The following is a 14,579-nucleotide window of genomic DNA, read 5'->3' as shown; positions in this document are numbered from 1 at the left end:
GATACCTAAAAAATAAATAAAATGAATAGATGAAGTATCATACATTAACTTTCATTTTCTTTTAATGTTCTTCAAAAAAGTTATTAAAATATAATACAATTATTTTTAAATTAAATTATATACTTAAATTCTTAATTTTTTCACATTAATTTTTGTTTGTGTAAATTTTTATTTTTAATTTAACATATATATGTATATATATATTCATAACGATATTTTTTAAACCATGTCATACCTCTTATTATATTTTATACCTAGCATAATACATTTTTAAATTATTATATATATGCATATAGATAAATATCTATTTTCTTTTTTTTTTATTTATTTTTGAAAATGTATTTAATTACATTATAAATTATTACCAATTTTATTTAATTTGATTTTAATGTTCCCATATTGAATATATTTTAAAATAAATCAAATATTAAAAATGAAAAAATATTTTTTTTCCTTTTTGAATTATTTATAATATATTTAAAAATAATAAATTTAAAGGATTAATGTATATAAGTTCAAATTATTTTTGTCTTAAAGGAACATATAAAAAAAAAAAGGAAATGATTCTATATATATATATAAATAGATAGTTAAATAGAGAACTATATAAACAAGAATGTTTATATATAAATGGTTATTTATAAATATATTAATATATATAAATAAATAAAAAAAGAAAGTAAAGCAATTCAATTATGAAGAACTATTATACTTCCCATTATATATATAAAATTTCTTTTTATTTACTTTTTATGTATTTAGTAATATATTCGACATTTTTAAGATTTTGGGATTTATATTTCTTTTTCTGTTATAAAATTATGTTTTTTTTTTTTTTTTTTCTTTTTATTTTTTCTATAAAATTTTTTTTTTTTTTTTTTTTTTAATTTAAATAAATTTCTTTAAAATATAAAAAATTAAATATGATATTCATCATAAAATAAAAAAAATTATCCAGATTTAAATAGTAATATAGCTACTTGTCCAATATAAAAATAAATAAAGTTTTTAGTCTCATGAGTAACATATGAACCAAAATTTCTTCCTACTACACAATGCCAGGTGGGATCATATTTTCTATCAAATTCTTTTTTAATGTGAGCAGCAATGTCTTTTTCAACATTATACTTTTGTAAAGCTTGATTTGCACAATCAATTGCATCAATTTGCATTTCTTCAGTCATATCTACATTTTTTACAACTGCATTTTTATTTGCTTTTCTATCTGCCATTTTTATAAATATGTTTCTTTACTTTTTTTAAAAATATATATAATTTATATATTATTAATTTAAAAATAAATATTAAAATATATTACTACAATAATTAAGAATATAAAAGAGTTATTTTTATTTTCCACAAATTAATATTAATGTGATAATATATATGAAATTAAAATAATCTTCATCAAGTTTTATAATACTTCTTTATTGATATATACCTGAATTATATAAAAAAATTTTTTCCTATTATTACTTTTTTCCCTTTCTAATTTATATAGCTTTCTTAAATAATATAAATATTTAAAATTATACAAAAAAAAAATTAATTATAAATTATTGTTATTCTTCTTATCTATTTTAATCTACTACTATTTTTTAAAAATATTTTACTATTTTAATACTTCCTATTGGTCTTCAATGAATTTTAGTTAATTTTACAAGATATTTATAATATAAATAATAGTATATAATGACATACATTAAAATAATTATATAAAAAATTCAGGATTAACTTATTTTCTACGTCTAAATAATAATGAAATAATGTTTCGAATTTAAGTCATTTTTTGTGTCAACTTTAAATATAATATAAAAAATAAATAATGACTTACAAATTTTATATGCAAAAACTATATTTAATTTAGCTTAAATGTAATAATAATGTAAAAAAAAAAAAAAAAAAAAAAACTATTATAAATAATAATAAATAGAAATGAGTTAAATAAAATGTGAATATAAAATAAAAATTAAATTTTGGAATGCTACATAAATTTTAGCATTTTCATTTAATTTATTTCATAAGCACTTTTTTAATTAATAATTTAAAATAAATGCTATATTTTTAAATTAAAGCATAATTTTAAAATGGAAAAACATTCACATTTTTTTTTTTATATTTTTTTATATTTTTATTTAATTTTTTATATTTTTTTTTCTGTATTTCTTAAATCTTAGCATATGAAATAATAAAAAAATAATTATTAAAAAAAAAAAAAAAAAAAAAAAAAAAAAAAAAAAAAAAAAAAAAATAAATAAAAAATAAAAAATTTGCCTGAACATATATATAAATAGTAAAATGAAAATAAATGAAAAAAAAAATAAGCATATAAAAGATAAACAGTAAAGTAAATATTAAAAGAAAGTTTATTAATATACGTGAAGTTTTTGATTAAACCAACTAGGTGTTGCCCCAGGAAGATCACTTGCTGACATGTCAGAAACTTTAAAATATTCTGAATTGGTTAAGAACATTTTTGTAATAAAATAGGTAGAAATGAACTGTAAAAAAGATGTTCCAAACATCATGAATCTTTGTCTCCAATATGTATCAAATATATAGCATATCATAAAAATTATAGGAAATGAAAGTATGTAAAATAATCCAAATATGTATATTTTTTTAAGAAAACTACGAATTGGTGGAGTCTTTGACATTAAAAATAAATTATTTAGGTTAACATGATATATAATAGCTAAAATTATTCTTAAAAATACTATTATATAACCAGTTATATTATCATTATCAAAATATTTTGAAGAAGATTCCATAATGAATGTATTATCTAATATAACTAAAATAACCTACAAAAAATAAAGCAAATATGGCAATATAATGCTTTATATTAATTTATATAATGAATGAATTATTAAAAAAAAGATTAAAAGTACATAATTTATAATTATTTCTATAAAAAAGGAAAAAACTAAGTATAATATTTACGAAATCTTTGAGAAGTAAACTTAAAACTAATTGTATGAAATAATGTTTAGTCAATGATTTATTTAATAGAATACAACATTATTAAAAAATAAAATAACTGTATTGTTATTTAATATGTATATTCTAATATTTTTAAAATTGTTTAGTGACATATATACTATATTCATATTTATATATTTTTTTTTGAAAATATATTTCTTACATGAAAAAATGTGGTAAAAGTAAATATTACTTTAATCTTTGTGAAAGTGTTGATACTTGATTCAAAAATAGTTAAACCATAACTCAATGAAAGCAACATAGTACACATAATAATTTGAGCTAAAAAATTCATTAAATTAAAAAAAACCTTAAAAAATTGTATACCAATACCATCTTTTGAATAAACCAATAAATGAATAAATAAAATAGTATTTGATAATAGTTGTATTAATATTACAAAAGTTACACATAAAATCATTCCATGTTTATTTTCTTTTGATATAACATTTTGAATAATTTTACCACCATATTGAAAAATTAAAAATATATATAAAGTAGTTAAAATAAAAGTAAGAATGGTAGAATACTGTAATTCATATGAAAAATGAGATTTGTTTTCTTGAAATATACTAACTTCATATTCAACAGTAAACCCATAATTTTCATATATATGATCAATTATTTTTTCATAAACCCCACTTTTATATAAACTATTATACATATCAGTAAAACCTCTCATATTCTCAAAATCATGATGCTTAATAAAGAAAGACATATCTCCTATCTCCTCTTTAGTAAAGTTTTTTTCTAAAAATAAAAGTCTTTTAGGATCTTCCACAAGTGTTTTTTTATCAAAATTATTTGAGTCGTAGAATTTTGTGTCATCATCTGGCATTGCTTGTTCTAGACTTGAAATATCATTATGTTTTGACGCATGTAATAAATACTCCCAATAAGCTACTTTAGTTTTTATACTTAACTTCAAATTATTAATAAAGCTATCATAACAATCATCATACATTAAAAACCAAACGTGAACACGATGTGTTGTTTTGGCAGAAATATTTTTATATTCATACTTCATATTTTTTTCATTTTTTGAAGACGTATAATTTAAAATTTCTTTTTGCATTAATTTATTACTCTTTAATTCACTATAAAATTTGTTGAACGATATAGAATATTTATCATTTATAAAATTTAAGTTATCATATGTTTTACTATTAATTAAATCAGAGAACTTAAAATTAAAAGGTAGGTTGAAATTATTCACATTTCTTAGTTTTCCAAGGGAAAAACACTTATCATTTTTATTTACGTATCTTTGTTCAATATCTAACATTAATGTTATTCTTTGAGGAATAAACTCTAAATTATTATTCATTAATACATAGTAAGCATTATCATAATTCATATTAAACAAATTATTATTTGCATTATTTCTCTCATCATTTAGTAGTATATTATTAAGTTTATAATAATTATGAAGTAATTTTGCATATATATTGTCTTTAAGTTTCATTTTAATTTTGAACTGACAAGTTCCTATATTGCAGCTAAACTTTGTTAAATAATGAATTTTTTTGTTTTTTTTTATATTAAAAGTTCCATGGAACACTTTACTTTTCACTTCAGTATGTACTATAAAAAAAGTTAAAATCCAAAAATAAAAAAGACAATTTACTTTTTTTGTCATATTTTTTATTACTTTCCACATTTGATTGAAATATTTCGAATATTTATTAGGAATATTTTTTCTTTACGCTTACAATATTTTAGTTATTTCTTTTCCTTTTAAAGTTTCTCTTAATGTTTATTTTTGATTCTTTCTTTTTTATTTATTTTATTTTACTTTTATTCTTTAATATTTTTATCACTTATTCGTACAACTTAAGTTTCTATTTAAGCTAATTTTTATATTTATAATATAAAAAATTTTACATTAAACGAATTAAAATGGAAACAATTTTTAGAATGTTTCTCCTTTTTAGACATATTATTTTAAAAAGAAATATATATAAAAATATATATATATATATGTTTTTAAGTTTAAGAAAATAGTTATAATACCATTTATAAAAATTTACATATATATGTTTCCATCATAATGGTTATAAGAGATGTAAAAAAAATTATATTTTAACATTAAAAAACAAGTGTAAAATTTATAGAAAGAAAAAAAAAAAATTCAAAAAAATTAAAGTAAGAGCCACTTAAAAACAAGATAATATAAAACAAAAAAACATAAAGAGAAAATTAATTAGATAAATGTAATTCTATATTATTTTAAATATAAAATTATAAGTATCCATTAAATTAATAAATTAGTGAAATATATTTTCTTTATTTTATAATCAGAACTTAATTCAAATACAACATATTTTTTTTAATATTCTTAAATTTTCTGTAATGGAGATAGTGTGTGGTACTATGAAATATTATAAGAACAATGGATGGCAATAAAACAATTAAATTTGTAAATTTAACTAATAAATTAAAAAAAAGAAAGTTCATGTACAACATAATATAGTGACACTACTAAAATTTAAAAAAAAAAAAAAAAGTGGAAAATTAATAAAAAGTGATATATAAAAAAGAACCAAAGTAAGGTAAAAAAAAAAAAAAAAAAAATCTGAGCATAAATACATTATTTTTGTTATTTATAAAAACTTTCTCTTGAAAAAAAAAATATGCATGGTTAAAAATCCTATAATAAATATTATGACACAATTTTTAAGCACACATTTTAGCAGGTGCTAATTATGTGTAATTAATTTCTTATATAATTTTAATAAAATTTTACACTTTTGTGTTTTCATTAAAGAATAAAAGTGAAATGTTATTATACTCATTTATCACATATTTTAATTTGTATAAATATAAAAAATCTTTTATTCACTCGAATGTCTCTTAAAACAATAAATTTTAAACTACTATAAATAACTTAAGAACTCCTTTTATACGTATTTAAAGACATAGTTAATATTTTAACTTTTTTTTAAATATATTTTTTTTTATATTGTCTATATATATTTTGAATTATATATTTATTTCAACTTGTTTTCATGAACATATTCATTTTAATATTTATAATTTTACATTCATTTTATCTCATTTTAAATTTAAGATTATACATTTAAGTGAATTTTTATATTTTAACTCCATAATTTATTTATGTAAAATATAGAAATTTATCTTTTAAAATATGATAAATGAAATAATTAAAAATAATGCATTAATAACATATATACACATAAATATATATAATTGTGTATTTGTCTTTTATTTTTTTTTTGTTTTTTTTTTTTTTTTGTATGTTGCAAAAAAAAAAAATTAAAAAAGAAACCAAACAGAACAAAATAAAATTCAGATATAACAGCTAGCTACTTATATTTTTTTCAAAGTTTTATTTTTTTCTTTATATTAAGTATATATAGATAATTGAACTGTTTCAAATACTAATCTTAAAATATTTTTTATATTAATAATTGTATTTTAGCATGTTATTGTTATATATGTAATATTAATAATACTCATTTTTTTGTGGATACCTCCAAAAAGTTACAAAATATTTTTTTTTTTTTTTTAAAAAAAAAAATATTATATTTATTCACCTATATATTGATATTTTTACACAAATTTTGTTTTGTCTTTTTTTTTTTTACAAAAAAAAATTCTTGTTATTTATTACTAAATATTAAGAGACCACGAAAAAATAAAAGATAAAGTTTTTTTTTTTACAACCTGTACGAATCATAAGAAAAAACAATTTATAAATAAAAAAACACATATAAGCATTAAAAGGTATATATAAATGTACAAATTAATATAAAAAGAAGTATGTGAATTACTATTTTACAGTCATCCAACATGCTTAATATTATCATTAAATGAGAAATTGGATAAAAACTCATAAAAATGAAAAATTTGTAACAATATTCATTTTAATTTATTATAATATAAAATAGAAAAAAAAGAGAAATAAAAAAACTATTTTACATAATTAATATAAAAGAAACTTAATAAAAAAAAAAAAAAAAAAAATGTCAGATATATCTGATTTTTCTGAAAGCGAAGAATTTGACGGAAAAGAAAAAAGAAGAAAATTTTTTACTATCAGATCAAAGAACTCAACTACTTCAAAAAAAAATCTTACAGAAAAAACTGAGACATTAAGTAAAAATAATAGCTTAAGTAATGATGAGCAATACAATGAAAATGGAAATTTATCTAATCAAATGTCAAGTACATTTAAGTCTTCCAAAACTGTAAATAAAAAAAAAAGTTCACAAGATGACAATACATTAAATAATCAAGATTCAAAAATATTTAGGCATCATCTTTTTAACTCTTCAAAAGTAAAAGTTGATGGAAAACACAATGCAACACCAAATGGAAGAGTAGCAGACTGTGTTATATCTCCACCAGAATTTTTTTTATCTCACATTTATCATGATAATAAGGTTTTTACTAAAAAATATGGGCATTCTATAGTAGAATATGACAATAAATTTTATATTTATGGTGGAATTAATTCAATGAATGAGTATTTAAATGAATTCTTAACGTTTACATATGGTAGTAATGTATTTACTTCCAAAAAATTAAGTGTAAACCCAGGAAAAAGGGCGTATGCATCGATGACATTAGCATATAATGTTAAGAATGGTCCATGTTTATTATTATTTGGAGGATTATGTGGACCTAATATACTAGCAAAAGAATGTTTCATATATGACTTTATTGAAGATAGATGGTCTATGCATCCTTTTAAATTAGATTTAGTTCCAGAAACAAGATATGGTCATGCTTATACCTTTTGCCCAGACACTTATACAACAATTATTTGGGGAGGAATAAATAAAAATAATGAATTATTAAAAAGTGGGCATAAATTTATTAGGGGAGAGTGGTCTGAAATTAAGTGCAACGGTAATACACCTTCTGGTAGAGTTTTTTCTTCTATAGTATGGTTAGATAGAACAACAAAAGATAATGTGAATTATAGTTTTCTTTATTTATTTGGTGGAGATTTGACAAACAGAGGAACTCCAACAGATGAATTGTGGATTTATAATTTCAAAAAAGAAAATTGGATATTAGTAAATAATTCTGCTGGAGAAGCTCCTTGTCCAAGATGGAAGCACGGTGCAGTAATTTTCGATAAAAAGATGTGGATATCTGGTGGTCTTTTTTCTGGATGGTTTTCCAATTATACTGTTCCCGATTTATATGTCTATGACATACCATCTAATTGTTGGTTTAATTGCCAAATATCATCGAAAGAGATTCAATGCTGCTATGATTATGGTACTTTAAATTTGCATGCACAAACTAAGGCTTTTTTTCTATTTGGTGGAAAGAATTCTAACAATGAGCCTACTTCTTATGTGTGTAGGTTTGCACCATTGTGCACAATTGTTTCAATTATGTCCATGAGAAATGAAATAAACAGATTATCAAATTATCTACTTGATGTAAAAAGCGAATCAGAAGAAACTGCTAATAATGTATCAGAGATACAAAAAATTATTCAGTCCTTCAGTTTAGACATAAAAGATTTTAAAATTATATTTGAAGCTTTAACAAATAGCATACAAATAATTAGAGATAACATAGATAATATTAACAAAGAATTAACTCTCCTAAAAAAAAAGAATTCAGATCATGAAAATACAGAAAATGAAATTCAAATAAATATAGAAAATTTAACTAAACGCATAGATACCTTAAATGAAGTTAGAGACCAAATAACTAACTTAGAAAATTAAATTAAACAAAATATATATATATTATCAATATAAGTACAAAAAAGACAAAAACATAGGTTGTAAAGAAAATCAAATAATTAAATAAAATCCATTCAACTTCACATATTTATTTATATTTATATATTTATTTAGACTTTTTATCATTATTAAATTTAAAATTTTAATTTATAACTACCATTATTTGCTTCTCAATATTAATCTTGATTTTCATTATAATGTCATTTTTTTAATTTATTTTTTATATCTTCTAGATCTAATAACTATAAAATTTTTCATTACTTCAAAAATGTCTTTTTTTCTTCTTTTTATTAATTATATCTTTTGTATCTTTAATTTATTATTTTTTTTTTTTTTTTATTTAAATGACCTTACTTATTTTTTCTGAATAACAATTATTACTTTTTTTTTGTATGAATTACGTTTTTTTCTTTTTTCTTCTGTTTATATTTTTGTTATGTCAGTGAACTGAAATATATTATTTATAAATATAATTTTCATTAATCTATAGATATATAAATATATTTAATGGAATTATATATTTCTATATTTTTTTAAAAAAACATAACGTTTGGAAAAAATGTAAATAGACAAGGAATATTTTTTGTTAAATATTTTTCCTCATAAAAAAAAAATTATAATTTCACTTATAAAAAAATTTAATTCTTAAAAAAAAAAAAATACTAATATTTGCAAAATTTTTTTAATTTTTTATTCCATTAAATTTCATATCTATTTTCTGTAAAAATATATTTAAATTTTTTTTTTTTTCTATTTTATGAAACTAAAAAAAAAATTTTATTAGAATTTGACTTTTTTTTGATAGATAAGCAAAATACCTATATGGCATAATATTTTTAATGAATAAAGTATATAAATATTTTACAAAGAAAAATAAGATTTTTATATAACTTCTGTAAATTTGATATATAATTTTCTTTAACAGTGAAAAAATTATGAATAATGTTATAATATTAGTTAATGATATTTAAAAATATATTTTTATTTTTTAAAAATAATACAGAATTAATTATTTTATCAAGTGTGCATAATTTATTCAAAATTACATCATAATTTAAATTTTTAATATTAATTGTACGAAGTAAATTATGGCATACGAAAAAGAAAAGTCTGATAAAATAAATATAAAAACATATAAAAAAGATGAAATTGTTATATATGAAGAAGATGACGTATTTTCTAATTCTACATTATCTGACGTTGATAATTCATATATCTTTTGGAAAAATGGTATAGAAGAACGGTATTATCTAAAATAAAAGTAAAAATTAAAAGAAAAAAAAATATCTCATTTTAAAAGGTTCAACAATATGTATTAAAGATAAAATCTAAATTATAAATCTTTTTAAATTTATTTTTAGGGATATATTTGAATTATGTAATCAATTCGAATGTTCGGAAGATGAATGTGAAAAAAATGATATAAAGGAAAATTTGAATGCATCTAAATCATATTCTAATATTGAAATAAATACAATGCCAGTGGAAATTAATAATAAATTTGAAAGTAATTTGTTAACTGAAATTGAAAAGTAAAGCACAATTTTTTTGTTTAATATGCATAAATAGTAATTATATTAACATATTATTAATAGATCTCATTATAATTTACTATTTAAGCTATATTAAAGAAAATCGTTTTGATAAATATTTGTAACTTCTTAATATAAATAAGCAATTAATAAAAAAAAAAATATATTAATCTAAAAATGAAAAATAGTTTTATAAAAATTTGATGTAGTTCATATGTATATATCATAAAATAAAATAGAAAAACAAATATTTTAATATACGAAAAAATTAATAGAATAGTTAAAACCAAAATATATATTCTTAAAAATAAAAAATTCCCATATATAACTTAAAATATTTTTTTTTTTTAAATTGTATAAGTAATCTTATTTTTTATTTCTTCTACAAGATTATAATTTACTTTTCTAAGAGAAATATAAGGTTTAAAAATTTCTGAGTAATGTAAAAGATTTTTTTGAGTCATCTCTGAGTATTTATTATCATTAGAGTATGATTTTATTTGAACAAGAACTCTATCTGGAAACAATGGAAATTGAAAATTTTCATCTTTATAATGTCTTAACACTAAAATAACAATATGATCACTATTACCATATTTATTATGAAATATATCTGCTTGAGTAAATATTTTATGGTTTAAATAATAATCAAATGATCTAATTACATTTTTATAACTACTGTGAACATTGTATTCTGATACTATTTTAACATCCACTTTATTTTTTTCGGATGATTTTAAAATTGCACCTTGCTCAAATTTTCTCAATAAGCATACATTTTTTAAATGGTATGGATCTAGATATTCTCTGAATAGTAGCTCTTTGTTTTGTGATTTTGGAGATAAAATATTCAATTCTTCTTTTGAATCATATTTAAAATAATAATCTACCCATTTGAATTTATTATTAACATCAGATGCTTTCGTTATTATATTTAATAATGTTTTAAAATTTATATCTTCTTCAATTGGGATATTTTCTTCACATATATATAAGCTACTCAATGAATACTCAGTATATCTAAAAAAGTTGTTTCCTAATGTATTGAAAATATTATCGTCTAAAAAATTTATTTCATCTGTTTTTATTGTATTTATATCTTTTCCTTCACTCGTATATTCTTCGGTTTTACCATTTAAATGACCAATAAAATCATTAAATATTTCTTCTATATTTTCTTCCATATTAAATTACTAATATAATTAAAAATATAATTTTATAAAAAAAAAAAAAAAAAACAAAAAATTCTTTATAACATCCTGAAATTTTCATATAGTACTTAAGAATGAAAGGTTAAATAGCAACTAAATCCTTATACCTTGATTTTAACTCAAATTACTAACTTTAAAAAAAAATATATATTAAAAAGGTTTTTTTATTTTCTTAAGAAAATTATAATAATATTTTGTAATTATTTTTTACAAAATGTGTAATTAAACTCTAAGAGAACCATACTATTTTTTAACCTTAAACAAAAAATGAAATTTAATTATATTTTATTCAACAACATAAAAAACTTTTAACAAAAAAAATAAAAAAGAGAAGTTATAAAAATATATAAAATTCTAAAAATATGCCTTTGTTAATAATCATTGGAAAAGTATTTTTTTGTTGATTTATGGTTTTTTTATAGGAGATCAACATAAGCTTTTTTTTTTTTGTTATCTTCTATTATTTTATTTATATAATATTAAATAAATTTCTAAGAATAATTATATATTATTTATTCTTATTTTTATTTACTTTTTTTTTTTTTTTTTTTTTTTTTTTTTAAATAGAGAATAAAATTTAGTTTTAAACAAACCATATAACCTTGTATAATCACATATTATAAATATATAAAAAACTTAAAAAAAAAATTAAAAAATCATTAATAATAAATAAAAATGGTAATTTTGTAAATGAAAATTGAAGATTATATTAAAAAAAATATATGTAAAAATTATTTTTAAATGTCATTTAAAGTAAAAAAAAAAATAAAATTAACTTAAAAATTAATAAAAATTTATGAAGTACAATTTTAGTATGTAAAAAATAACACAGTAAAAAAATAATATATTTTTTATTTAACTTACCTGGCTGGCGTTTGGGGTAGCTCACGCATTACCCTGACGTAGCTCGGAGCAGAGCATTGCACTCAGCTGACTGTGATGAGCTATAGACTCTCCATATGGAGGGTGCTAACAGCAAAATTTTTGCCCGTGGCATATTTCATGAAATGATTATGCCATTACAATTTTTAAAGAATCAATTTTTTTTCACTCAAATATGTAATAATAACAAAAATAATATATATATAAAACATTCTTTTTTCCACCTTTGTTATTTCTATTATATACAATGTTTTAAGTAATATAAAATCAAAAATTAAAAAATTTTTTTTTTAATCATGTTAAGAAAATTTTTATTTAAGTAATATATGTGATCATTAAAAAAAGAATTTAATTTTCTTTATTTTTTTAACCAAGTTATGTGTTTTGAATATATTTATATTAAAATGTATTTTTTTTTATTGCGTAAAAGATTGAAAGGATTAAAAAAACCAACCCTCATTTTATTTTTTACTTATTTCCTTTTCAGTAAAATATAAAAATTTTAAAAAGGAAGAGAGATTAAATAAAATTCACTTTTAAGGGATTTCTTTTATGATTTAGTTCTCTAAAAAATATTTAACTAAATTTCATTGAATCATTTACTAACAATTTTAGTAACCATTTTAAGGAGTTTTTCACTTATTCAAAAAAAATCAATGTTTTTAATAAAAAAGAATATTTAGGTAATATACCTTAGTAAAAATATTATTTAATTTTAAGGATTTTAATTAAATAAAAGGTATTATTTTTTTCTTTAATAAGAAAATATATGAAATAATTAATATATATAATCTTGAAGAGGAAATAGTTAAAAATTATAAAAATTTATAGATTTCAATTTTTTACTTCTTAAAATATATTTTTAATATATATATATGTCAACAGCAACATTTCTGTTTATTTTAAAGTTATAAAAAAGACGGTTACATTTTTGTGAAAATTTTTTATATATGCATATTTTTTTACATCGAAAAATTTTAAGTTTTGTCTAAAATATTTTATGATTATTAATATATAATAGCACTTTATTTTTAAAAAAATACCAAGTTAAAATAGATAAAAAAAAGTGTATGGCTATCAAGGTTTTATATTATTTTGTATTTTAATATATTTAATTAAATAAGTTCTTAAGTTTTATTTTTCTTTTAAAGATTCTTAAGAAAATTTTGTTTTTAAAAACTTACATCTTCAAATATTTCTATATTATTATTTTTATAAACCACCGATAATTTTTAATTAAATTTTACATTTCATTATTCTAAAGGATAAGAATATCAAGTAAGAAAAAAAAAAATAAATAAATAAGAGTCTTTTTATTCTTTATATTTTAAAAGATTAGTAGAGTAAAAACAAAATTATTACATATATATGTATATATATATTTTAGCATGTTTAAAAGGTAGAAAAAATATTTCAATATAAAAAATTGAATAATATATATTTTTTGTGTATATTAATACATACTCTGTTGACTTGAATATTTTTACACAAAAAATAAACAAATTCATTCATATTATTTATTTTTATAATTAATAAAAGATTATAATTTTTTAAATATATCTCCATTTCATTTATTTTTTTTTTTTTCATGTAAAATGCAAAATAACATTAAGAAAAATAGAGAATAAGAAAACAAAATTAAAGAACATATTTCCTGTTTTCCATCTAACATAAATTGACTAATGTAAATCTTAAAATAAAAAAAAAAAAATATATATATAATAATTTAAAAATATACTTGAAAAAGAATTGTATATTCCTTTTTTTCTTTAAATAGATTTTAAAAAAAAATAACAGTTACAATTTCTTTATATATACGTTTAAAATTAAAAAGCTACTATATTTTTGTTTTTCTTCATATATGTAACATTTATAATTTAAAAGTAAAATTATAATACAACTTTCAATGTTTAGCTTAATTTTTTTTAAAAAAAACTAAAATATTTTTAGTAAAAAAATATCTTTTGCACTTATAGAATAAATTAAAAAATATATTTGTAAAACAGGAAAATACAGTGGAATAATAAATTTTAACGGTACAAACCTGAATTTTCTCAAATAAAAAATGATATATATATTTTTTTAATTCAAGATACATTTTAATCGATAATTATATTTTTTTGTAATAAACATACATTTATAATAAACAGAGACATTTTATAAATATAAAATACTAAATTATGTCATGCATAATATTTTTATTATATAAAATATTTATAATTTATATTAAAGAAATATAA

General features: G+C 18.0%; 5 protein-coding genes and 1 non-coding gene across 6 annotated transcripts; 3 read left to right on the top strand and 3 right to left on the bottom strand.

The window, feature by feature from the left end:
* Positions 1 to 950: 950 nt before the first annotated feature.
* PGAL8A_00528200 (dynein light chain 1, putative) lies at positions 951 to 1,232 on the bottom strand (the record flags this gene model as incomplete). Its single annotated transcript, XM_028674122.1, has 1 exon — positions 951 to 1,232. The coding sequence occupies one exon, from the start codon at positions 1,230 to 1,232 to the stop codon at positions 951 to 953; it is 282 nt and encodes a 93-aa protein (XP_028530506.1).
* A 1,137-nt stretch (positions 1,233 to 2,369) lies between these two features.
* On the bottom strand, positions 2,370 to 4,642 carry PGAL8A_00528100 (conserved Plasmodium membrane protein, unknown function; the record flags this gene model as incomplete). The annotated part of the gene is made up of 2 exons (XM_028674120.1): positions 2,370 to 2,804; positions 3,146 to 4,642. 2 exons carry the CDS (start codon positions 4,640 to 4,642, stop codon positions 2,370 to 2,372), a joined length of 1,932 nt encoding a protein of 643 aa, XP_028530505.1.
* Positions 4,643 to 6,968: 2,326 nt separating this feature from the next.
* Positions 6,969 to 8,696, top strand: PGAL8A_00528000 (conserved Plasmodium protein, unknown function; the record flags this gene model as incomplete). Its single annotated transcript, XM_028674119.1, has 1 exon — positions 6,969 to 8,696. The coding sequence occupies one exon, from the start codon at positions 6,969 to 6,971 to the stop codon at positions 8,694 to 8,696; it is 1,728 nt and encodes a 575-aa protein (XP_028530504.1).
* A 1,106-nt stretch (positions 8,697 to 9,802) lies between these two features.
* Positions 9,803 to 10,250, top strand: PGAL8A_00527900 (conserved Plasmodium protein, unknown function; the record flags this gene model as incomplete). The annotated part of the gene is made up of 2 exons (XM_028674118.1): positions 9,803 to 9,957; positions 10,076 to 10,250. The coding sequence occupies 2 exons, from the start codon at positions 9,803 to 9,805 to the stop codon at positions 10,248 to 10,250; spliced, it is 330 nt and encodes a 109-aa protein (XP_028530503.1).
* A 343-nt stretch (positions 10,251 to 10,593) lies between these two features.
* PGAL8A_00527800 (conserved Plasmodium protein, unknown function) lies at positions 10,594 to 11,430 on the bottom strand (the record flags this gene model as incomplete). Its single annotated transcript, XM_028674117.1, has 1 exon — positions 10,594 to 11,430. The coding sequence occupies one exon, from the start codon at positions 11,428 to 11,430 to the stop codon at positions 10,594 to 10,596; it is 837 nt and encodes a 278-aa protein (XP_028530502.1).
* Positions 11,431 to 12,314: 884 nt separating this feature from the next.
* Positions 12,315 to 12,477, top strand: PGAL8A_00527700. Its single transcript, XR_003699245.1, has one exon. It is a non-coding gene; the product is annotated as a U1 spliceosomal RNA (small nuclear RNA).
* Positions 12,478 to 14,579: the final 2,102 nt, after the last annotated feature.

The sequence above is a fragment of the Plasmodium gallinaceum genome (genome assembly GCF_900005855.1).
Source record: "Plasmodium gallinaceum strain 8A genome assembly, contig: PGAL8A_v1_152, whole genome shotgun sequence".
Lineage (NCBI taxonomy): Eukaryota > Apicomplexa > Aconoidasida > Haemosporida > Plasmodiidae > Plasmodium > Plasmodium gallinaceum.
Note: the sequence above shows the minus strand (reverse complement) of the source record. Positions and strands in the feature narration are given on the sequence as shown.